The 26,298-nt window shown below is 40.8% G+C and overlaps 2 protein-coding genes across 3 annotated transcripts in view; both read left to right on the forward strand.

The window, feature by feature from the left end:
* Positions 1 to 26,298, forward strand: part of gpr34l (G protein-coupled receptor 34 like) — a 471,084-nt gene that overhangs the window by 202,525 nt on the left and 242,261 nt on the right. The window lies entirely within an intron of this gene.
* Positions 1 to 26,298, forward strand: part of LOC132895707 (actin-binding LIM protein 3-like) — a 130,450-nt gene that overhangs the window by 57,252 nt on the left and 46,900 nt on the right. For both annotated transcript variants that reach the window (XM_060936522.1, XM_060936521.1), the window contains exons 3-5: positions 12,317 to 12,500; positions 21,416 to 21,531; positions 25,102 to 25,228. In XM_060936522.1, the coding sequence (XP_060792505.1) occupies positions 12,317 to 12,500; positions 21,416 to 21,531; positions 25,102 to 25,228 (427 nt within the window). The remainder of the gene's footprint in view (positions 1 to 12,316; positions 12,501 to 21,415; positions 21,532 to 25,101; positions 25,229 to 26,298) is intronic.

Genomic DNA, 26,298 nt, shown 5'->3' on the forward strand with positions numbered 1-26,298 from the left:
TTACACCTTTAATACACATGTAATATTAGCTATATTGACATCTCATTGTCCTTGAACTGGTTTTAAGGATATGAAAGCTGATGATTTGGAATTCCATCAGTCTGCTCTGACCCACACTACTACGCTAACGAAATAGGCAAAGTATTGTAAATAGGAAAGAAGCCAGAGAGCACATTTAGCACGGCCAGCCAAAAGAAAAATGGCTCTCATCCATATCATTCTCTCAGGCGTACAGTTTTATAGTTTTGGAAACCTGATAGAAGGCCATTCAAATGGAAATATCCATGTCCAATCTGGAGTGAGACATCCATCCGTTTATCTGTGTGTGTCGATGATGTGATGTATCAGCACTGTGGTTCTGCAGGAACACCTCCTGAAAACAGCTGTAATTAAATAGAATCAATGTAGAATTGCTGACAGAAGTTCCAGTGTATTTATTACACGCAAATGTAATTGAAAAGCTCAAGACGTGGGCTACGAATGTTAGGAATTTAGCTTAATGGAACACTCGAGCAATAATTTAACTGAATCTCCTTCTACCATTTCTGTAGCTTGTGTGTTTGCCAAAGACATTTTCATTTCAACATTCGAACATCTCCAGTCACACCTGCATGATGTGAAGTTGCATCATTTTTTTTATGACATGACAAAATGATGACAGTCAAAGGGCTCATTTATGTTCAACATTAAATATGGATCCGGATGGAGCCTTCTGTCTGGACTCTCTTCATTTCGTCTGTATTTGTGCACGTTTTCTGAAAGTTAATGGATACGGACGGAACGGAGCAGCACCACCGGAAATCATAGGGGCAGTGTAGCCAATAGTTGAAGTGAAACATGATGAGGAAATTTTCAAAATGCCGTAACCGTTTGAGGACAGGTCATACCATTTAGTAAGAAATGTACCATTGCCTACCATCTGTGATGCTGCCTCCTCTTCTGCATCTTTCTTAACAGGTGGATTATTTCGACCTCCTCCACCATCACCATGTTTGTTTTTATCAGAAACTTTTGACTCTGAGCTGCCCTCTAGTGGATATAGAAGTGAGTTATTTATACTCACGCTATCTGTTGTCACTCAGATGAGGATGGGTTCCCTTTTGAGTCTGGTTCCTCTCGAGGTTTCTTCCTCGTGTCGTCTGAGGGAGATCTTCCTCGCCACCGTCACCTCTGGCTTGATCATTGGGGAAAATTAGGGATAAAATTAGCTCATGTTTAAAGCTTTTTAATTTTCTGTAAAGCTGCTTTGCGACAATGTTTGTTGTTAAAAGTGCTATACAAATAAACTTGACATACTGCATAACATGTGGGCAGTGACGGTCACACCGTTTGAAACAGATCTATTTATTTTTGTATGTAAATGAAGAATAGACAATCATAATACCATAAGTTATTATTGTGTCTTGGTCAGGAGGCTGGAAACACTACAAGTTTGAGCCTGACCAATCATCATTCACATCAGGGAGGAGGGTCAAGAAATTGTCAATCACTGCTACCCAGGAACATGTCGTCAGAGTGATCAAACTCGCTGAAAAGAGAGAAAGATTTTGACTTGCTAGACTTTTCGGCAGGGTGTTGTGGGCCGTCCTAGATGCTACATTGCTGTTCTTCGACTATGTCACGCTATAAGGCTCATTCATCATTCCTGATGATGGCCTAAAGGTCAGAGAAGCCCCTTTGGGACCAGAAGGTTGCTGGTTTGATTCCCTGAACCAGCAGGAATGTCTGAAATGCCCTTGAGCAAGGCACCTAACCCCCACCTCTTCTGGGTATGTTGAAAGTTACTCTGGATAAAAGCATCTACTAAATGCTGTTAAGATTAATTTTCAGATGTGACACAGGAAATTTGTCAGACACCACAAAATGGTGTCAAAATCAAGCTGGATTCCTGTAGTCTAATCCCAATATAAATAATAAATATTTTTTAAAAAATTTAAAAATTGGCTATGATGTACTTAAAAAAATAAAAAGGCAAATTAGTTCCAAACCCCAACAAAGGGCTAAAACAAGAAAATTACAGGCATTTAGCAGATACACTTATCCAGAGTGACGTACAACAAGGGGGTACATGACACAGTGACTCCTGGAGCAGAGAGGTTTAAAGTGCATCTCACGGGTAAATTCAGGAGCAAGATCAATGTAATTCTCCTATTTTATATTAAACTTTGGTCAAATATCTGTCACATTCTGCATTTTGTGCAATTTTTTTTACCTTGCGCAATACCAGAAAAATTCAGTTGAAATCGAGCCATTTGAGGCGAATTGGTCCGCCTCTGAAAACTTGGCATTTGGATTTCCCGGCAAACGTTGATTTTCATGACATCGCGTGCGGGACACCTCCCTCTGAATCCCACGTCAGCGCTGGTTTATTTATGAGAAAACGACCTGGTGGTTTTCTGCAAATTTCTTCAACGTTATCGCGTAATTATTAAAATGGTTAACAGATGTATCGTAGGAGGGTGTAGCAACACCAATCATGATGGGATTAGTACTCATCGTTTTCCAAAAGACCGGACAATGAAAGAGAAATGGGAGCGCTTGGTCTACACAGGCTGTGCACTGAAACCGTGCAAAGCTCGCGCAGCCTGCTGGCGCTTCTGCAGGTGACGTCACGAATCTGGCTCCAGACTCCCTTGGGATTTTTCCAGACATGTTTTATTTTATTTTTTTCTGCTGTAGACAGATGGCTTTGTGCAAAATTACCCTTCTGGATGAGTGTGTAAAGGGACATTCATATTAAAAAAAAAAGAAACGAATTTGGTCCAGGATATGCACTTTAAGGGCCTTGCTCAAGGGCCCAACAGTGGTCTGTTCTGATCTGGAGCTTGAACCCATAACTTCCAGACCAGTAACCCAAAGCCTTAACTGTTGAGCCACCACTACCCCAGTGTGTAACTATTTAACGCTAATTTTAAGTAACTATTTAAAGGTAATTTAAACCTTAAACAATAAAAATTTAGACATTAGATTCAACAAACAAGATTGTAAACAGTTTCTTATCCTTTTACCAACATTTAGTCCACAAACAAAATGAAAACAGATGTGTTTGTATTGCTACCGTGTTAGCCAACCATCACCACAAATTCTTCCATCTGAAAACAAACATCGTCCTGCTTCTGAAAGCAAAATCCATACAGCAAAAACACAAAACACAATCAGTATTACAGTAATTTATTCACATTTAAAGTATTTAATAATGGCTTTTCTGAGGATTCCTTGTTACAGTAACAAGCTTTCAAATGCAGCCCAGCCAATCAGATTAAAGAACTTAAAACATCTGCTTTTTAATAATTTTGAGGGTGCTATAGCAACCTGCGTCATAAATGTGTGAGTGCATCAGTGACTGTTTTTATCAGAAGGTTTGGAGAAAACTGAATCGGCATTTTGTTTCCTCGTAGAAATGTGTGTTTGTGTTAAATCACACCTACAGAAGACATGAGGGTGAAACACACTCCAGTATTCTATTTGTGTGTGTGTCTTTCTCTCTATCAGTCTTGCTTCAATCTCCTGACACACACACACACACACACAGAGAGAGAGGCGATAAAAGTAATTGTACTGCATGCTATTAACAAAAAAACAGTTGGGGAGGAGAGGAGGGCGGGGCCGGTCCATCCTGCTGTGCTGAATTTTAATTGTGTCTGTTAGGTGTTGATAAATACATAATCAACCTCTACGCTCTCCACACACACACACACACACACTTTATACACGCCTTCCAATGCAGTCCAATTCTCAGACTAGTCAAATGCAATACAGCCTGGACACACACACACACACACACACTTTATTTATGGAGCTGTTGAATTATGCATGGCGCCGGAAAGCGAGGCTAAACTGTGGGGTGTGCAGATGTCTGCGCAGGGAGTTGAAAGCCTCTCCTCTGCGGTGACTCGGCTGGCACGGGCTGCCATGTGTGTCTTTTAGAGAGAGAGAGAGAGAGAGAGAGAGTGTGTGTGTCACTACTGTATCAAAAGCTGGCATAGCATAAGGGTGTGTCACGCAGATGTTTTTAGAAAAACAGGCCGTAATGGAAGAGTTCAACAAGTAACACAGACATCGAACATATAAATAAATCACATGCACAAGAATGAACTCTGAGAACATCCCATTATACAAATATCTGAAATATAATATTATTTATATACAAAATATTTAACAATGATTCCACGAGATCAAGTCGTGCATGAGTCGATAGCGCTATAAGCCATGTATGATGAGCGTGCGCTCTGATTGGCTACTCTACTACTAGGATATCAGCTCGTATACCGTGAGTAGGGAAAAACAAAATGGCAGAGTGCCTTCCTGAACCAACCAAGGATGAAATACAAATTCTACTTGAAAGCAAAACCACAAAAATAGCAACAAAATATGGAATGAAAGTATTTGATAGTAAGAACGTATCTTTTTTAAAATTATTTTTCAAGAATTATCATTATCACATTTTTCACAAATTGCTCCTGTCATTTCGCCAGTTTGTTTACATTCTAAGCGGAAATGATTTTGTCAGATGTTTTGTATAAAAGTTTTTGTTTATCAAATTTGCAAAAAATAAAAATGTGCCGTTTCTCAAAATCCAGTGAATGTGGATAGAATAAAACAGTCATTCCACTCAATCTCATCGTACATGGATTATAGACAACTCAGTGCTACGCGCCTCGTCGCCTATCAGCTCATGTACGACTCGATTTTGTGGAATAACTTAAATATCTGTCAAACAGCAACATTTGTTTAAACCATTGGTCACTCAAAACAGGAAATTAGTCTTTCGAAGGAATTTAAAATGGACAGAGGTGTGAACGACTTTCTGAAGGTTAACATTCATTGATAAACGAGCTGCTGGTGCGTTGAGACTGATGATGATGATGTATTAAAATCCCTGTAGCAGTTAATCTTCAGTCCCGACACACAGTGTAGATATTTTTAGAGTTTCTTTACTGTAGAAATGTCTGCAGACAGTAAATGCAGGGTGTCTGTTACACCGTAATGCTGTGCCACTGCTCCGCCTGTGGGAAAGCTGGAAATGGGAGCAGCTTGACCTCCACACACACACACACACACACATGCACACACACACACACACACACACGCGCACACACACGCACGTTTTATCATCTTTCTGAGGACCTTCCAGTGACAGTTACTGCTGTTATAAATGCTATAAATGTGATAGACTTCCAAAAGAAATCTGCTTTTAGTATAAAACCACAATTTATTTTGTGAGAACATTTTATCTTTTCTCACACACACACACACACACACACACACGCTCTCGCTCTGGCATGTCCTACAGGCCTTGAGGCGGTTTGCATGCAGCAACTTGTCATTGTGATATGAGAGACGGCTCAGGGAACGATGTCGGAAGGATGAAGAGGGAATTAAGCAACAGAGGAACAACACTGTGTGATGATTGCCACCACACTGGACTTCTGGGAATTGAACATTATCGACTCAGTCTTTGTCTTTAATGACATTTTCACAGTTTATAATTAAAAGTGCGATACGTAAGAAGATTTCCATTAAAATGTTTATGAAATGCTGCAAGATATAACACCAAAACCTCAGACCTTTACTGACACTTTCTTATTGGCACTAGTAAGTAATTAGCTAAGATCTCATCCCCTCATTTCACATCAATATGTGAAAATGTATTTTTCGTGTGTTTACTCAGATGTGTGGAAGGTTCTAAGAGTCCCGTGGTACACAATACACTGACTCTGACTCGTGGACTTTTAATTAGTTAGAGATTTGATTGGAAAAAATAATAAATAAATAAATAAATAAATAAATAAAGTGGGCGGCACGGTGGTGTAGTGGTTAGCGCTGTCGCCTCACAGCAAGAAGGTCCTGGGTTCGAGCCCCGGGGCCGGCGAGGGCCTTTCTGTGCGGAGTTTGCATGTTCTCCCCGTGTCCGCGTGGGTTTCCTCCGGGTGCTCCGGTTTCCCCCACAGTCCAAAGACATGCAGGTTAGGTTAACTGGTGACTCTAAATTGAGCGTAGGTGTGAATGTGAGTGTGAATGGTTGTCTGTGTCTATGTGTCAGCCCTGTGATGATCTGGCGACTTGTCCAGGGTGAACCCCGCCTTTCGCCCGTAGTCAGCTGGGATAGGCTCCAGCTCGCCTGCGACCCTGTAGAACAGGATAAAGCGGCTAGAGATAATGAGATGAGATAAATAAAGTGGCTGATAATATTTTTGACCAAATAAACACTGTTATTTTATTGAATATTCTAAACCTACAGTTAAAGATCTTTAAAATCAGTTGGTCATTCGTTAAATTTGGTGGAACCAAGCGAGAAAAATCAGTGCAAAAGGTTTCATCATCACAGAAAATCAAGCTTAGAGAAAATCAGCTGTATACTTGGATGTGTAAATTGAATATTAAAGCTAGTCGATTTTTCAATTTCATAAAATCGGTGAAATTTAGTTCCCTTAGTTTTGAGATTTGTGTTCAGGGTTCTTTTCTGGGTTTTTTTGTTTTAAATCTCAAAACTATAATCCATAATTTTGAAAGATGTTTTTCAAAAAGGTAAATCTTATCCCAAGCAAGTTTTATTTAAAACTAGACGGCCTTTCAATTTCATAAAATCGGTGAAATTTAGTTCCGTCTGAAATGTGGTGATTGTGATATCTGTTTATTTCTGTAATATCTCACAAAATATCAGGCCATTCTGTGGCTGGGAAGTTATTTAATTTGAGGGGATTAAAGCAAATAATGTGCATGAAATCGCTCGCTTGGCGCAGTCAAGCAGACAGAGGAAGTCCGTGTGCGCATGCGCAGGTTTACCTTCTTCTTCTTCTTTTGGGTTTTACGGCAGCTGGCATCCACAGTGTTGCATTACTGCCATCTACAGGTTTCCCTTTGAGCGTGCACTGACAGTTCCATCATTCTGTCACTAAACGAACAGCTGATCACACCGAGGTGCTCGCTGAGCGCCCATATTTATTAGTTTGGTCCTGCGTTTCCTTTCCTTCGTATATAACATAACGTCTTTTCTTCTCGCTTTCCGTTACTATAGTCGCTCTTTCACATTTCATTCGCACACTCACGTCCTCCATTTTTCTCTCCTGTTTCAAATTTGTATCCCACAATGCCTTGCGTGAACGGGGAAAGCCCACCATGTGATGCATGACGTAGTATCTTGAATTGGGTCATGGTGAAGCAGGAAAAAATAGCAGAGAATTTAGGGACACGTGGCCTTAAAACTCATTAATTTTTTTTTTAATCGAATAAAATTGGAAGTCTGTGATTCGAATTCAGTAGCTGTCGGTCCATTAAACAAAAATAATTGGGTGTCGGGGAAAATTCTTCTGATGGCCTACACTTGAAATCTGAAAGGTAGGCTACCTTTAAAGAATGTATTTACAACAAAATTAGAAAAGTCATACATGAGCCAGTTTTTGACACACTCTTGTTTCAAATCATATCTATAGAAATGAACTTTTGGACTCGTTTTGTGGTGACACACCCCATTTGCTTTTTTTCTTTATTTTGCAGGAAAAATGAGGGAAGTGAGGTAAATGTTTTGTGTTAGAACTGGACGATATAGTGATAGGAATATTGTGACATGTTTTAGTGGAGTGAAGCTCCATACTTAAGAGAATACGGTAATGCATCAACCTGGTTTTTGAATGCTTTGACCATACGATGTTTGTGTACCACCACAGGGAATCCGATCGTAAGTGCAAGGAAACGTCTCTCATAAACACAAAATTTGTATCTTTATTTCCATAAGATAGATGGGTTTTTAATCCAGCACTTATTTTTAATTTGCCTTTTTGGGGTTTTTTAAATAACATGGGATTGTTTACTGACACATTTTATAGAAAATATTTCACAACAGTTTCATATAAAACAAGTTACAACAGTTTTATTAGCCCACTCGCTTGTTGTACAATTGACAGTTTGCGTCGTGGAAGGGCGATAGACAGATGCAAAAGTTTCACATGAAGAGTTTTATTGAAAACACATGAACAAACAGATCCAAAATGAGTCGAAAACCAGGCAGTGGTGGAGTGAAGCACAGACAGGATATCAGAGGGATACAATATTCACAGTCCAAAAACACAAACAGGGTCAGAACCAGAAAAGAGATACAAAACGCAAGGCTCAGTAAAATCAGATGCAGGGTAGAGTGTACACTTCATAGTCTGGCGCTGTGTCCAAAATCACTCTCATTCACTACTCCCTATCTAGGGAATTCTATATAGAGGACTATATAGTGAGCTCATTGGTAAAATGGGGGGGAAAAGCACTTTCGGACACTACTCCGCCACGTCGTTATTTACGTCATTACTGTCGCACCATTAAAAAGTGCCAGATCAGCCGGCTGGTGGGTTTTTAAAAATAATAAATACATGCATGTTTTTATTGTGATAAATCCATATTATACTGAGCGTATTTCCCACATTAATAAACACAAAGTACTTTGTGTCTGCTGCATCTTTCAGTTCTTTCACAACCCCAATTTCAAAAAGGTTGGGACACTGTGTAAAACATAAATAAAAACAGAATGCAAAGATTTGCAAATCATGGAAGCCCTATATTTAATTGAAAATAGTACAAAGACAACATATCAAATGTTGAAACTGAAATTTTATTGTTTTTTGAAAAATATATGCTCATTTTGAATTTGATGTCAGCAACACGTTTCAGAAAAGTTGGGACACGGGCAACAAAAGACTGAAAGTTGTGTAATGCTAAAAAAAACTAATTTGGTTAATTGGCAACAGGTCAGTAACATGATTGGATATAAAAAAAAAGCATCCCAGAGAGGTGGAGTCTCTCAGAAGTAAAGATGGGGATGGGTTCAACGCTTTATGAAAGACTGCGAGGGCAAACAGTGCAACAATTTAAGAATAACGTTCCTCAATGTAAAATTGCAAAGAATTTGGGGATCACATCATCTATGGTCCATAATATCATTAAAAGATTCAGAGAATCTGGAGAAATCTCTGTATGCAAGAAACGAGGCTGAAAACTGACATTGGATGCCTGTGATCTTCAGGCCCTCCACTGCATTAAAAGCAGACACGTGTCTGTAGTGGAAATCACTGTATGGGCTCAGGAACACTTCAGAAAACCATCGTCTGTGAAAATACTTCATTACCGCATCCACAAATGCAAGTTAAAACCAGATATAAACAATATCCAGAAACCCCGCCCCCTTCTCTGGGCCCGAGCTCTTTTAAGATGGACTGAGGCAAAGTGGAAAATTGTCCCAAGGTCTGATGAATCAAAAGTAGAAATTCTATTTAGAAATCATGGACACCACGTCCTCCAGGCTAAATAGGAGAGGGACCATCCGGCTTGTTATCAGTGCACAGTTCAAAAGCAGCATCTGTGATGGTATGAGGGTGCATTAGTGCACGTGATATGGGTAGCTTGTACATCTGGGAAGGCATCATTAATGCTGAATGATATCCACACATTTCAGAGCAATATGCTGCCATCCAGACAAAATCTTTTTCAGGGAAGGCCTTCTTTCTTTCAGCAAGACAATGCCAAACCTCTTTCTGCACATATTAAAACTGCATGGCTCCGTAGTATGAGTCCAGGTGCTAAACTGGCCTGCCTGCAGTCTAGACCTGTCTCCTATTTAAAACATTTGGTGCATTATGAAGTGGAAAATACGACAAAGGAGACCCTGAACTGTTGAGCAACTGAAATTTTATATCAGGCAAGAATGGGATGACATTTCTCTTTCAAAACTACAGCAATAGGTCTCCTCAGTTCCCAAACATTTACAGAGTGTTGATAAAAGTAGAGGTGATGCAATACAGTGGTAAACATGCCCCTGTCCCAACATTTTTGAAATGTGTTGCTGATATCAAATTCAAAATGAGTATATATTTTTCAAAAAACAATAACGTGTCTCAGTTTCAACGTTTGATATGTTGTCTTTGTACTATTTTCAATGAAATATAGTTTCCATGTTTTGCAAATCTTCACATTCGTTTTTATTCATGTTTTACATAGTGCCCCAACTTTTTTGGAATTGGGGTTGTAAATCAAGACTGAATCCTTTCTTTCTTCTTTGCCGCTGCCTTTTATTGAATCAAATTTGAGGCTTTTGATTAATTCCTCATTCTGCACTATAACTTTTATTATTGTATTTTATCTGTCTTATTCTATTATAGCTTTTTTCTATTCTTTACTATTTTTTAATTGTATTTGAATGTCCGTTTATAATGTGTTTCTTCTTCCGTCCATTCACCCCAACACACTACAATACTATTGCCATTTTCACACCACAACTTATAAATTTGTCTCATGCCCGTTGTCATAAGGAACTGCAATGCATGATGGTATATATTGCTTGGTTAGTGCCCATCAGTTGGACACTACTTTTCACGATGCATTGTGGGATATTATGAGTCTAGTATATAGGGTGTAATAATTCTCACTATACATTCAGACAGTACTACAAAATGGCAAACTCGCTCTATAGTCCACTATATAGTAAGTTGTGAGTGATTTCAGACACAGTGCATGGGTGTTACTGAGAGTCCTTATATGTGCTGTGATTGCACTCTAATCAGGAACAGGTGCATGGTCATTAGTCCTAATGGCGCTGTGCATGCTTTGCAGTCTGTGGCTGTGTGCTTATATTCTTCTATGCAGGTTGATTTTGTGCCTTTGTAAATATTTTGCTCATAAACTCATCAGGAGCCTCACTTTTAGGCAGCGACTAAATATCTCATCTCATTATCTCTAGCCGCTTTATCCTTCTACAGGGTCGCAGGCAAGCTGGAGCCTATCCCAGCTGACTACGGGTGAAAGGCGGGGTTCACCCTGGACAAGTCGCCAGGTCATCACAGGGCTGACACATAAACACAGACAACCATTCACACTCACATTCACACCTACGCTCAATTTAGAGTCACCAGTTAACCTAACCTGCATGTCTTTGGACTGTGGGGGAAACCGGAGCACCCGGAGGAAACCCACGCGGACACGGGGAGAACATGCAAACTCCACACAGAAAGGCCCTCGCCGGCCCCGGGGCTCGAACCCAGGACCTTCTTGCTGTGAGGTGACAGCGCTAACCACTACACCACCGTGCCGCGCGACTAAATATATCTATATTATTATCACTAGCAGTCTGATGTTACTTGGTTATAATCTGACCGAAGAACTGATCAAAACATTTTACTCAGGAATCAGATTCCCCATTAATGTTCTCCATTTATTATGATGGATTAGCGCAAACAAACAAACATTGAAAAAGACCCAGAGTGTGCGATTCAGTGAAACTCACTTTTCAGTTGTGCAACTCTAGAAGGTTCTTATGACTTGGCATCCTGTCAGATGCTAAATGATGCCAAGTGGTGGACTTCCCTGCAATGACCGAACACACACACACACACACACACACACACACCTCATACAAACTCTGAGCGTTTATACGAGAGAGAGATTGAAGACAAACTCATCGTCTCTTTAGGACCATATAAAAACAAAGTTAGTGAGCTAAAGTAAACATGTCCATTATCAGAAACTCCTCAGTCAGAACATGACCTATCTTGTGTGTAGCTAGTTTCATGGTAAAAGATTTTAGGTTTGATAATAACCTCATCTCATTATCTCTAGCCGCTTTATCCTTCTACAGGGTCGCAGGCGAGCTGGAGCCTATCCCAGCTGACTACGGGTGAAAGGCGGGGTACACCCTGGACAAGTCGCCAGGTCATCACAGGGCTGACACATAGACACAGACAACCATTCACACTCACATTCACACCTACGCTCAATTTAGAGTCACCAGTTAACCTAACCTGCATGTCTTTGGACTGTGGGGGAAACCGAAGCACCAGGAGGAAACCCACGCGGACACGGGGAGAACATGCAAACTCCGCACAGAAAGGCCCTCGCCGGCCACAGGGCTCGAACCCGGACCTTCTTGCTGTGAGGCAACAGCGCTAACCACTACACCACCGTGCCGCCCTGATAATAACCTAAATATACAGTAAATATATAAATTATGCAGCTCAGCTAACTAGCAAGCTAAGCCTGTTCAATTCTTATTTGGTTTATTGATGTGATTGTTAGCCGTTTAGCTGAAATGAAATTGGTGCTCCAAAGACAGAGCTCTTTGGATCAATTATCCTTCTAACTGCCTGTCAAGACCACTGGAACGTGTCTGGTTTGATCGTATGCAATAAAAATGTACACGTTTGTGAACATTCAGATCCAACTTTTCAGGCTGGCATCATGTCACTCAGGAGTCTGCACTAATTTAGTATTAATGTAGTGCTAAAGGGACAAAAATAATAATAAATAAAACCAAAGAACTGATTCTTGATTTTATTTTGTGCAGTGTGCGGCTGTGACCTGGCCTGTTCCGGATTCTTCCAGCAGGCCGGTGAGTACATCTGCACCGAGGACTACCAGCGGCTTTACGGCACTAAATGTGACAGCTGCGGGGAATTTATCACCGGAGAGGTGGTGTCAGCTCTGAGTCGGGCATACCACCCAAAGTGCTTCGTCTGCACCATCTGCAGGTACGGAACATTTTACAGCACATCTGTCCATCATGTATAAACCATTTCAGGAACCATGTACAGTGTATAACCAGCCTCGGGAAGTGTAAAGTGGATGGATGAACACCATTCTTTGAAAAGATATTCCCTCAGGTGGTGTTCTGATGATGATGATGATGATGATGATGATGGCCCAAACTCTCCCAAAGGCGTTCATTTGGTTTGAGATCTGGTGACGCTGAAGGACATGTCATTCTGTATGATTTGCATCATTTTCATCCTCAGTCAACTATTCCGTTTATGGAGTTGATGAACTGTTCATCCTGTTGATATCTGGAGGTCATCTCTCCAACTGATGGTACTTTTTAATTCCCAACCATCATTGTTCTGTATAAACTGAATCTCACAATACGACCCAGGCCAAGTTCTTTTACCTGTCCATGTTTTTAGCCCATCTGGCCATAAGGCCGGTGAGCTGTTGCCATGGCGTGGCATCCGTCATCCATCCATCATCCCCAGTTCAGTTAAATCATATCTCCTCTGTCAGTTCTCCCCAGATTTCCATTCTGATTGTTTTGTTTGAAAGAACTCATCACTCTGCACAAAACTTGGTTGTTGTTTTGTCAAATATTTTGCTAACGAGTTGCTAATTAGGGCAAATTAATAAATTTTCCAGCAGCACGGTGGTGTAGTGGTTAGCGCTGTCGCCTCACAGCAAGAAGGTCCGGGTTCGAGCCCCGTGGCCAGTGAGGGCCTTTCTGTGCGGAGTTTGCATGTTCTCCCCGTGTCCGCGTGGGTTTCCTCCGGGTGCTCCGGTTTCCCCCACAGTCCAAAGACATGCAGGTTAGGTTAACTGGTGACTCTAAATTGACCGTAGGTGTGAATGTGAGTGTGAATGGTTGTCTGTGTCTATGTGTCAGCCCTGTGATGACCTGGCGACTTGTCCAGGGTGTACCCCGCCTTTCGCCCGTAGTCAGCTGGGATAGGCTCCAGCTCGCCTGCGACCCTGTAGAACAGGATAAAGCGGCTACAGATAATGAATGGATGGATAATGAATTTTCCAGGCCTCTCACTAGAATTGTATCTCCTTTCACAGTTCTCATCCGATTCCAGTTCTGATCGATGTTTTGGGTCGATCTTCCCTTAAGGAACAGAACTTGATCATCTGTTTGTTGATTTTCCTGTTGTAAACAATTTGTTTATTTTCAGTTAAATCGTGTCTCCTCCCTCAGTTATCAATGGATTTCAGTTCTGATTGTTTTATTTGAAAGATCTCGACCTTCTGCACAACACTTGGTCATTGTATTGTCCATTTTTTGTGAACAAATTAGTCATTAGGTCAACTTAATATATTTTGGGATCTCCGACTAGAATTGTATCTCCTCTCTTATTTATCATGCGAATTCAGTTCTGATCGATGTTTTGGGTCGATCTTCCCTCGGGGAACAAAACTTAGTCCTTTGTTGATGTTTCTGTTGTCGTGGAGGTTGGTCCTCTCTCACATCGTCACATTTCAGTTCTTTCGATTACGTTCATTATGTCTTATATTGAATATTGTTAGTTTTTTCTTTTTTTATCAGACATCTAATTTTTTAGGTTTGTTTACCTGTGTGTAAACAAACCTAAAAAATTAGATGTCTGATAAAAAAAGAAAAAACTAACAATATTCAATATAAGACATAATGAACGTAATCGAAAGATTAAGAATAAGTTATGGAGATGAAAGCATCAAGGAGTTTCGCCGCCTTGAAAGATTGACGCGAAAACGGGCACGCTACAGGAATCACCTGAGATTCAATCTGCGCTGCCGGGATGAGGAAGTCGTACCGGCCAGCCTGAACATCAAGAACCCGATTCCAACCAGAAACGCAGAAAAGATGATCAGGAAAGTGCGGATGACTCTGGTAAAAGAACGGATACGGTGCACAACTGACAAACTCAATAATATCAACCGCGAACTACATAGGGAGATGGAAACTTTCAAACGCCGGTTTCCCCAAAACAAGGAAATGGAAATAGCAATACATGGACATTTGGCAGACATACATGAGCAGGAATTCACAGAGACAAAAACCCGACAAATCCGAAAACTGGACAAACTCATCGCACAGAAAAAGAAGGCAGAACCGGAGCACGCACACGTCAACGAAAAATGGATCGACAACATATCAAGGTACAAACTCTCACAAGCAGAACGCAGTATACTAGGAAAAGGACTCAACTACGCTGTCACACCGAACAACATACCACACGATGAATTCATTCTGGCAACTGAATTAGCATGTGAGAAAATACAAGATCAGGGACAAAAAGCAGCACTATGAAACGCAATAGCTGGTATATTGAAAACGGCCAAACCACCACCCAGTAACATCACCAAACAGGAAGCCAAAGCCATGAGAACATTAGCAAAAAATAAAGACATCACAATCCTCCCAGCAGATAAAAGCAGAACAGTAGTTATCATGGACACCGAAGAATATGAACACAAAATGATGGAATTACTCAGTGACAATGCCTTCGAGATATTAAGAAAAGACCCAACAGAAGACAAGAAAAAGAAACTTAAGGCATTACTCAAACCACTACTCGATGAAAATAAAATAGATAAACAGGCATATAATCATTTAGTACCCACAGCCAACGTCATCCCCAGGATTTACGGCACACCAAAAATACACAAACCAGGAACACCATTACGCCCCATAGTAGACAGCATTGGTTCAGTGACATACAACTTATCAAAAGCACTCACCGAAATAATTAAACCATTACTAGGACTCACAGACCAACACTGCAAAAACTCAAAACAACTGGCAGAAGAACTAAAAAACATCAAAATGCAACAAGACGAAGTTTTCATTTCACACGATGTCATATCTCTTTTCACCAGAACACCCACGGGAGCCACCATACAGATAGTACAAGACAAATTAAAAACAGATAGGACGCTCAAGAAACGCACAAACCTCACTGTACAAGACATCACTCAACTCCTTCAATTCATCGCCACATCCACATACTTTCAGTTCAGGAATACAATTTACAGACAAAAGGAAGGTTTTGCCATGGGAGACCCACTATCAGCCATCATGTGCGGCTTTTTCATGGAAGACCTGGAGCAGAAAGCACTCACTACAATACCAGCGGAATACAGACCAACACTCTGGAAATGGTATGTGGACGACATATTGCAAAAAGTAAAGAGGGGACACACTCAACAACTCACCGACCATCTCAATACTATAGACAATACCGGCAATATAAAATTCACACATGAAGAGGAAACGGAGCAGTCAATAGCATTTTTGGACTTAAAAATACATCACACAGAAGATGGGGACATCAAAATAAAAGTACACAGGAAACCCACACACACCGACCAATATTTAAACTGGACTTCCGAACACCCCATAATGCACAAAATATCTGTAGTTAGAACATTACATGAACGCACAGCAATAATTACAGATCCACAGGACAAAGAACAGGAAGAACAACATATACAACACGCACTGAAGGCATGTCAATATCCACAATGGGCAATATCCAAAGGGGCGGAACAGGTTAAGAACAATAAAACACAGAAGAAAGAGAAAAAACAAACCAACAAACAAGAACACAGGGGAGTAGTGACATTACCATACATCAGAGGAATAACAGAATGCATTCAAAGCGCAATGAGGAAACACAACATTAACACACCTGTCAAACCACACACACAACACTCCGTCAGATCCTGGTTCATCCCAAAGACAGAATACATCCGGACAACAGATGCAACACCATATATGAGATTCCATGCCAATTATGCAATAAAACTTACATTGGGGAGACAGGAAGGAGTTTCAACACAAGAAAAAATGAACATAAGAAAGAGTGCGAAAAGGAGACAGCTACAAGACAAACCCGAACAATAAAAGAAAAGGCACAACAGGAAAATTATAAGTCAGCTATAACAGATCACTGCAAAAGGGAAAATCATATTATGGACTGGGGGAATGCCAGAGTCATCCGCACAGAAGATAACAAACATCAGCGCTGGATCAGGGAGGCCATGGAGATCCGTAAGCGAAGTCCGAGGACCATCAACCGAGATGAGGGAGCATACATGCTCTCCCATACCTGGAGTGCCATCTTGCAGGGGACGAACTGACAGTAGAAGGCGTGACCGACCTGTCAATCCAGACAGGAAGGCCACGCCTTCGGACACATCAGCTGATAAAAGATGCGTCACCAATAACATCCGGTGACACTCTGAGGAAGACGACAGTCGTACGTCGAAACATGTCAGGTAAACAAACCTAAAAAATTAGATGTCTGATAAAAAAAGAAAAAACTAACCACATTTCAGTTCTGTTTGATGTTTTGGTCGTCATGGGTGTTTTGATGGCAGGCCAGATGAGCGACTACGTCCTTGACATTCTGGTTTATCGTGCTTCAATAACCTTCCTGTCCTTTTCCTGGAACTAAACAAAATCCATCATGTCTATTATCCATGGAATTCAGGGAAAGGAATCTTTTGTAGTCCTTTTCATCATTTTCTCAGTCTGTTCTCACAACCTGTAAAATTTCCCTCAGGTGCAGTTTGTATTTGCCTTCACCTCGAAAAGGCTAAGCGAGAGAAAAACGGTGTCACATTTTATCACAACACCTAAACGAACTAGGACAGTGCTCAGCTGCAGGGTTGAATCCCAATGTCAGGAAGGTTCACTGCAGCTTGGAAGCCAAGACATGGAACAGCTCAAGCGTGGAAGAATTATGTGCAGGTCAAGACCAAACACACACACACAACTCAGAGATAATCAGTATTCACTCAAATTATTCCAACTAGGTGATCATGAAATAAATGTGAAAGGCCCAGGAGAGACCTCAGGGTCCTAATGACTGTACTTTATAATCCAAGTGGATGGTTTACACTGCAGTCTGCTGTGTTAGTACGCACGTGTGTGTGTGTGTGTGTGTGTGTGTGTGTGTCCATGTCCTCCTTCATCCTTCTGGAGCAGGACTGAGGCCTGCTGTCGTCGCCTGGAGCTCCCAGCAGGGAGGATGGCTTAGATTCTTCAAAAGGAGAACCTGAAGGAAATCTTCACTGCTTTGGTCATGAACTGTTCCATAAAAGCTTGGTAGGCGTGGATCACGCTGACCAGCGGTAGCTCAGACAGATGTGGGAGATTTTCTGTTGTCTGCTGTGGTTCAGGAGCAGAATGTTTAGTGTTATGCTAGTCACGTAGGAATGGCGCAGCCGGTCAATTTGAACTTGATTCAACTTTCTGAGCGTAACGCAACGCTCATCAACACCATTTAGTGTATCCTAGGAATCAGAGGGGAACCGTCAGGGCCTTCTAGGCGTTTAGAGATGGCCCAAATATATCAGCATTTCAAATGTTATATTTAATTTCTTTCATTCTTTCATAATTTCAGTATAATTATTCTCTTCTAATTCGGCCTCATTTTCTATCAAGTTAGCTTCAGAAATGAAAGGACAGAAATTACTGTCCTGAAAACATTAAAATCGAGTTCTCCAATGAGATTGTTTTGTTTGTTGTCTCTAGGCTGAGAAGAGTTTAGAGCTGCTCACTCACTGGTTAGGACTTCATTGCCGGGACAGAAGGCCATGGCAGTGTGTGTTTATGTAGGAAGTGACAGATGAATTAATTAACCAATCAGATTTTGATTTATAGTGATTTTATAAAACAGCGATATTGAAATTAAAATGGAAATCACTATGCTACTGAAAAAAAATATGGACTGTCATTTATTTACTTGTTATCCTGATAGGTGCACATATTCCTGTGATGGTGTCATAACTGCTTTTTATATTCACTTTATTTTGGTTATTCACGTGTATTATATATATGACTCATGAATCTTTTCACGCATGAATGCAGTGAAGCGGACGCTACTCATTACTTTCTGAGGCTTTGGAAACATCAGTGTTTAATGATTAAGATCCCAATCACTCAATTCTCTGAGCGGCTGTCGCCTAAATCTCTGAACGAAAAACAAAACCCTGAAATTAAGAACGTACAAATCCAAATTCAGCCAGAAATAATCTCTAATCTTCCCAACGTCGGTGTAAAGTAATTAACCTCGGCGTAACCTGCTCAGCCTCAACGCTTCGTCAGTCACACAAGTGATCAAATGCTGGAAAAAGGTCATTCCAATCAAATTATTTTAATATTTTAAATCACTTTGTCTTCAATTAGATGATTAAACTATTGACTAAACCAAATCCTGAGATGGTTAATAACCATCAACGCACACAGTATTAAAAGTCAGAATTTTAAAAAGCTCCTTCGAGAACATCGGTGAGTTTAATCCGTGCTTCCAAAACTCACTGGTCGGAATGCCGTCCTTCTGCTGGGATATTTTAGGGATATGTAAGGAATTAAACCCTACAGAGCATGCTATTAGAATCAGTAATCAGTGACGAGGAGAGGAGTTACTCTTACCATCAGGAGGTTGATTATTTTCCAGTAACAGCACAACCTGAAGTGTTTTACTCCTCTTATACACCACAGCAAGTTTGCCAACAATTATTAATTTTTAAAAAGAACACCATGTTTGATGTTATACTTATCCATTTAAAGTTCCTAGTTAGCTCATCCGGCCAACAGGTGATGAGTTTATGCCATCATGTGTTGTCCGTCATCCATCCATCATCCACATTTCACAAAAATCGCTTCTTCTCCCTCAATTCTTCACCAATTTTTATTCTTTTTGGCAGGAAGGTAGGTCTGCCTGGGGTGCATATAGCTTCTACCCAAATTTGAATAATTGCAATTAATAATGAAGATATGGAGTAATTAATCCTTAATGAGTAGTTTCCACACAAATCGCTTCTTCTTTCTCATTTCTTCACTGATTTTGATTCTTTCTGGTATGAAGGTAGGGGAACCTAGGGTGCATATAACTTCTACCCAGATTTGCTTCATTACAATTATTAATGAAGTTATGGACTAATTAAGCCTTAATGAGCAGTTCAACAAAAATCGCTTCTTCTCAGGCCCTGTCCACACGGCAACGGATTCAGGTGAATCTGATAAAATTGTTTATCGTTTCGGCCTGGCATCCACACAGCACCGGCGTTTTGGGTGCCCCAAAACGAAATCTTTTGAGAACGGGTTCCAGAGTGGAAAAATCTGGCAACGGCCCTGTTGCGAAGTCGTCTGGATGAGTAGAACCGATTTGTTTATGATGACGTCACAACCACATGACTGTCAGTGCTTCACGCCGGGTAGAAGTGTAACGAACTTGATGGGAGTTGTCAACAAATCCTATAACTTGGTTCATGAAACGCGCTTACAAAATATTTTCACTGTGAATATTTATTGTGTAATGGTGCAAAGTGAGAGAGAGAGAGAGAGAGAGAGAGAGAGAGAGAGAATAGCCCTTAGGGCAGAGTCTTTAATCCAAACACTGTGGAAGTACTGAGTATAACCAAACCACGCACCGCCCGTGCGCTTTCCAAAAACAAAAACAATCCCGCCAGCAAAAATAGGAAAAAAAAAAGGAGCGATCTCACCTCTTCAGATGTTGGTTTAAGTCCGACAATACATTCCTCAAAAAGGGCGTAGAAGAACAAAGTAATCCATCAACATGTAGCATTCAATTTATTCTGGACCATTAAAGAATTCTGGAGGATATCAGAATGTTGGCGTATCGGCTTCCATCTTCCCCCATTCATTCCTCTTTCTGCGTCTTTCGTTTTACGCTACTGATTAATAATCAAAACTTTATGTGGCTGATGCTACAGAAGAAGGGGTTTATGCGCATGCGTCTACTTCTTCTATTGTTCTGGTGTCTCCGATGGGACCGTCTTACAGCGCACGTAGAGGTGTGGCATGTGTATTGCATCGTTTTCAGCAAGCGTTGCGTTGCCATATGAACCTGATATTTTACTGATCCATTGCCCATGTGGACGCGATATTTTAAAAAAAATCTCGTTGTCGTGTGGATGTAGCCTCAGTCAGTTCCTTGCTGTTTTGGATTCTTTGTGGTAAACAGGTCGGTATTCCTAGGGTGGATATCGCTTCTATATATAGCTTGTATACAGTGTATATAGCTTACAACATTTATTGCGCAAGATGGCCCACTTTAGATCGTTCCTTCTGGACTAGACGGGGCCGGAATGAGCTACATTGTCATTGATGGCCTCGTTCTCGCTTACGTTATAGCAGCAATTAACATTCATTCCCTGACCAGCCTCTCTTTTGTTCTCTCTCTATGTTAATGAGATCAAAAACGCAGCTTGTCATGTTACTATAAAATCAGAAAATTATAACCTCCTCTCTTGACAACTTTTCTAATGATGGAAATGTTCCTGACTGGAAATGTTCCAGTTCCAAACACTAGAGACTCCTTCCATAAATATTAAATAAACACCTCCTTACAGAAAACTTCACCACATCAACATCATTAACAAGAGCTCATAAATATCAGTGAAGCCCGAACTATAGTCACTACAGTTAATGTTAAAGAACGGACAGTTTTGCAAATTCATCCACGCTATGAGATGATGGAAATTAATCACCACCTTCTGACCAATCAGAGAGAGATGTACAGTACGAGGAGATCAGAATGAGGAGATCAGGATGAGGATGTGTTGACTGGCGTCTTTGCCCTTGCTTTGCTCCGTCATGCTGTCGGATTAACCGGATTATGCCGTTCCTGCATCACACTCACTATAGTGATCTTCCACCACAAATAACAGTCTGTTTATCTGTTTATATGATTTTCATATTACTTTCAATCTATCATAATGTTTAAAATGTTTGTTGTTGTTATTGTTATCATCATCATCATTACTACTACTACTACTACTACTACTACATCTCCATAAATATGGAAAGAAATACACAATGAATCCACGTCATCGGTTAATGTCTGGTGTGTGGACATGGTCTAACGTTGTCCATCTCACTGTGTCACAGGAAGCCGTTCCCCATAGGAGACAGGGTGACCTTCTGTGGGAAGAAGTGTGTGTGTCAGCAGTGCTCACACACACTGGTCAGCAGCAATGAGCCTGTCAAGATCCACGGGCCGAGTCGTAAGTCTGATCTCGACAAATCGCTTTGCTGATGATGCTGTAGGTTACGCTGTGGGCTTAAGGGTGGAGAGACGCCATTATTTTTGTTCACAAGTGAGCAGGGAGGAGAATGTGTGGATTTGATTTAAGAAATAAGCCTCTATCTCTCTCTCTCACACACACACACACACGGCCCGAGGAGCTGTAGTTGTTATGGATCACCATAAAGATCAGACTGACTCAATCCTGAATTAATACTGAACATTTAACACAAAGTGTGGTGTGCGTGTGTGTATTCTTAACACCTGAACACAAAAAAGAAACCTCACGTTTGTGCAATTCCTCAAAAGGTGTTGCAGTAGTGATTCAATCCTGAAGACAAGGTTCCTCCAGGTTCTCTGGTTTCCTCCAACCTCCCACAAAACCTGCCAGCAGGTGGACTGATGATGAGAAATTGTCCCTGGGTGTTAGTGTGTGTGTGAATGGTGTCCTGCATTTGACTGGTGTCTCTTTCTAAGATGTCTCACACCAGGTGGTCTGAGGAAGAGCTTCCAGAAAGCAAATCACAGGCAAAGTCATCCATCTGGAATCTTCTCACAAACATGATAAACACGACCCTATCTGAAGGCGCCAACCATTCGGACATACTCCGCCGCCATCTTACCTGATCTTTGAGCTAGATGTTTGCAGATGGCAAACCCATGTATGCCACGAAAATTTAGAAAATGTATTTCTGCAATAGTAGAAATGTTTAAACGATTCCTGAGATGCTGAACTTCCTGGATGCTGCAGCAACCAGTCCACCATTTTCTTTGTTTTTTCCAGGGGAATTCTTCTTGTTTGGTTATTCAGGCTCCAGCTGATTTGTGTGGTAGCGTTGTGTGGTACGTCTGCCCGCTACAGCTGTGTCTGTGAAAGTTCTGTCATCCAGGTCATCGTAATCTGTAGGTGCTAAAGAAGACAACTGGACTTGCTTGAAATCCTACAAGATGACAGAGGGTCAACGACCCATGTGACCTCAACGACTCTCCTTAGGGTTACTTTTGGTCCACTAGAGGATAAATACCTGGAACTCCTCACTAGTCAGACAGAACTGAAGGAGTCTTTCGGATGAGAGGTGAAACGTCTTCAAGGATTTCAAACAAGTCCAGTTGCCTTCTTTAGCACCTACGGATCACGCTCCAGATGTTGTATTAGATCATCTGGGTGCCATTCGACTGATATTAAATGCCTCATGAGTATTCCTGAGGATTCAGACCCCCTATGGATTTTTACAATGTGCTGATTTTTGTGTGTTATGTAAGTAAGGAAGCCGGAGTGTTCGGATTCAGTCAGTGACTTTCTCCAAGCATTAAATCAAAAGATGACTTACTGACATTTTCAGTAATCTAATTACAATGCTCAATGATCCAATAAAATGATGATGAAATAAACCCAGTTCTTTGTAACACACCCCGTTGTATAGTGTACAGGGATTACACATATTCTTCATGGATTTTTCAGCCATGATGTCCAAGTGGAGCCTCACCTTCAGACACTCACAGGTGAAGTAGTGGCAAACAGCGCCAATGCATCTGATCAAGCCCGTTTGGACATAAGTGCTCATGGTTTCTGGCAAAGCAGGCAACGTGCATTCTTCAATGTCAGGATCTTCAATCCTTTCACAAAGAGCCACCTGAATCAGAAACTACAACCTGCCTTTATTCCCAACAAAAACGAGAAGAAACAGCATGATAACCAACACATCATTGAAATTGAACATGACTCATTCAGCTGTTTGGTTTTGACATCATCTGGAAGAAGTGAGAGAGAAACCGAGCATTTTCTAACAGAGCTTTACTTCAAAACTAAGTGACCTTGAAATGAGTGTTTTAGTGCATTGAACGAGAACCCAAGTGTCCTTCTACCTCACTCGATCAGCAGGTCTCTGTATCTGAGGCTCCGGATCTATTAAACCTGAAAGTAATGTGGAGATTTGCGATGCAGTTGGCCAAATGGTGAACTAAGATGCATGGACTGGTTATGAAGGATGATTTTGAAATGTTAGACTGTTTTTTAGTAATTTTTGTAAGTCTCACTTGAGTGTATAATAGAGTTTTATTTTAATCTCAATTTTCTTTGGAAAATGTAACTCTTCTTTAAAAGATTCATCTACTTTGTAAAGGGAAAAAAAATCAGCTGTGTATCTGGAGGGAGACAAGGAGAGGCAGAGCGCTGAACACACTCCGATAGGAAAACAGATGATTGAGGAAATCTTTCAGAGGAGAGTCTCAAAACACAGTCATGAATCATCTTTTGGCCCTATTCTCTTAAAAACACACACACACACACACTCTTGAAGCGCTTCCACTTTGAGCTTCATGAATATTCCATCACTGTAAATGTGTCCTGTGTCATTTATCACCCCGACCACAGGATCACCATATCGTATAATCTGTGAATGTGATATATGATGTAATTACAGTTTAATAATTGGTGCTGAATTTAACCAAATGTGATCAACAAATTCTCCTACTTACACTAATATGACTTCAGAAGATTAAGGAACAACATACTCCAGACTACAGCTGTGTGATATGACCAAAAGCTCATAGCCCGATAACAATATAGCATAAATAAAACCTGTTTTTCACATTTAAAAATCAGGAATGTAACACTTTCAGATTATTAAATTCATCAGACAAAAGTTAAATAATTAGAATTAAAGTATAAACCTGGTATAAGTGCATAATCTGATAAAGTTGTTGATGACGGTGGTAAAATCGTTAGCATTAGCCATCCAGCGTTTTTTTTTGTTTGTTTTTTAAATAAAAATTTTTTAAAAAGGCTATTCACCAAAATAAAATGTTTTAATCCAAAATAATGATCAGATTCAAGCATTTAACCAGCGCTGTCATTTTAAAAACAGAGAGAGAGAGAGAATACGTCTGGGCACCACACACACACACCTACTGGCATGTTTTTTGAAGGTGAGAGGAAACCAGAGAACCTGGAGGAAACCCACAGGGACATGGAGAGAACAAGAGAAACTCCACACACACACACACACTAACCTGAGTTCAGGGTCGAACCAGAGACGCTGCGTCTCTCTCAGAACCCGTTTTCACCAACAGTACAGATACTCCATTAATATTACTAAATCACTAAATTAATTTTGGAACTAATGCTTGCTCTCTCTCTCTCTCTCTCTCTCTCTCTCTCTCTCTCTCACACACACCCTTACACTCACTCACTGCCTGGCTCTCTCGCTCTCACACACCCTTTCACCCCCCGTGTCTCTCTCACACCCTTACACCCTATCTCTGTCTCTCGCTCACACACACCCTTTCACCCTCTCGCCCTGTCTCTCTTTCTCACCCTTTCACTCTCTCTCTCTCACCCTTTCACCCTGTCTCTCTGACACCCTTACACTCTGTGTGTGTCTCTCTCTCACCCTTTCACCCTCCCTCTCTCTCTCACACCCTTACTTATACACACACACTTTCTCCCTCTCTCTCTCTCACACACACACACCCTTACACCCTCTCTCTTGCTCTCTCACCCATACACCCTCTCTCTCTCTCTCTCTCTCTCTCTCTCTCTCTCTCCCAGATTGTGCAGGCTGTAAGGAGGAGATAACTCACGGTCAGTCTCTGTTAGCTCTGGAGAAACAGTGGCACGTCAGTTGCTTTAAGTGTCGAACCTGTGGCATCGTCCTGACTGGAGAATACATCAGCAAGTACGCACTTCACTCTAAACCCTAACTTACATTTACATTTATTAATATCAGACACTTTTATAATCAGAACTGAGGGCCAGGGAAGGTGCAGAGAAACTGTACAAAGTACAACTGTGTCCAACTGTTACTCAGATAAAAGTAGAAGCACAGAGCTGAAAACCTACTGGAGTGAAAGTCGAAGATTGCATTTTAACATCCTGAAGTTTAAAAGTTAATATTTATAACTGATCAAAAACAATTCAGACAATTCATGTTTGTTACTTTATTTATTACATATTCCTTAATATAAAATATTCTGCTAAGCCACACAAACTGAGTCTTTGGCTTGTGGTGAAGACGTTTTCAGGTCACCGTGTTGTAATGAAGCTTCAGTTGGAAACTTTAAAAGTTACAGGTTTTAGATTTTTATGGTGAATTTAACGCTGATTGTTCTGGAAGTGTTAAAGGAGATGTGTTATCCTGGAGGACAATCCTGTAAAAGAGAACATTTTACAGAGGTACGAGCACCGACGCTCATCTTCCTGATCCTCGATGCGGCTCAAAGTTTCACACCACTTTATAGGATTATTTTTTAATAATAATAATAATAATAATAAAAGCCAAAAAGATAAGTCTTTTTTGCCACAATAAAGCAGGAGATGATCCGATCCACACACGAATCTGGACTCATCTGTGCAGGTGTTTTGATCTCTGTGACATTAACCGTCACCACCTGGAAGCCCTTCACACCATCTCACATGCTTTCGACTGGACTCACAGTACCAGTGACTTGTTTTCTGTCACTATAAACAGAGAACGTTTTGAGTTCATTAACGTGAAATAAATTTTATTAGTGGATGTTTGACTTGGCCAACATCAGCCAAAAATATCTTGACTGAAAGAGATTAACTATTCCGAGGACAAAGCGTCAAATCCTACATTTTACTTTGAGCAGCAATTAACAGAGAAAACATCGGCTATGTGGACAAGAGAGATTCGATTTGTAAAAGGATTATTTTGAATATGTACTGTTATGGCTCCCCTTGCTCCCTGTTTTACTGCACATTACTGCAGCAGAGTTTGCGTGATTG

The sequence above is a fragment of the Neoarius graeffei genome, chromosome 12 (assembly GCF_027579695.1).
Source record: "Neoarius graeffei isolate fNeoGra1 chromosome 12, fNeoGra1.pri, whole genome shotgun sequence".
Classification (NCBI taxonomy): Eukaryota; Metazoa; Chordata; class Actinopteri; order Siluriformes; family Ariidae; genus Neoarius; species Neoarius graeffei.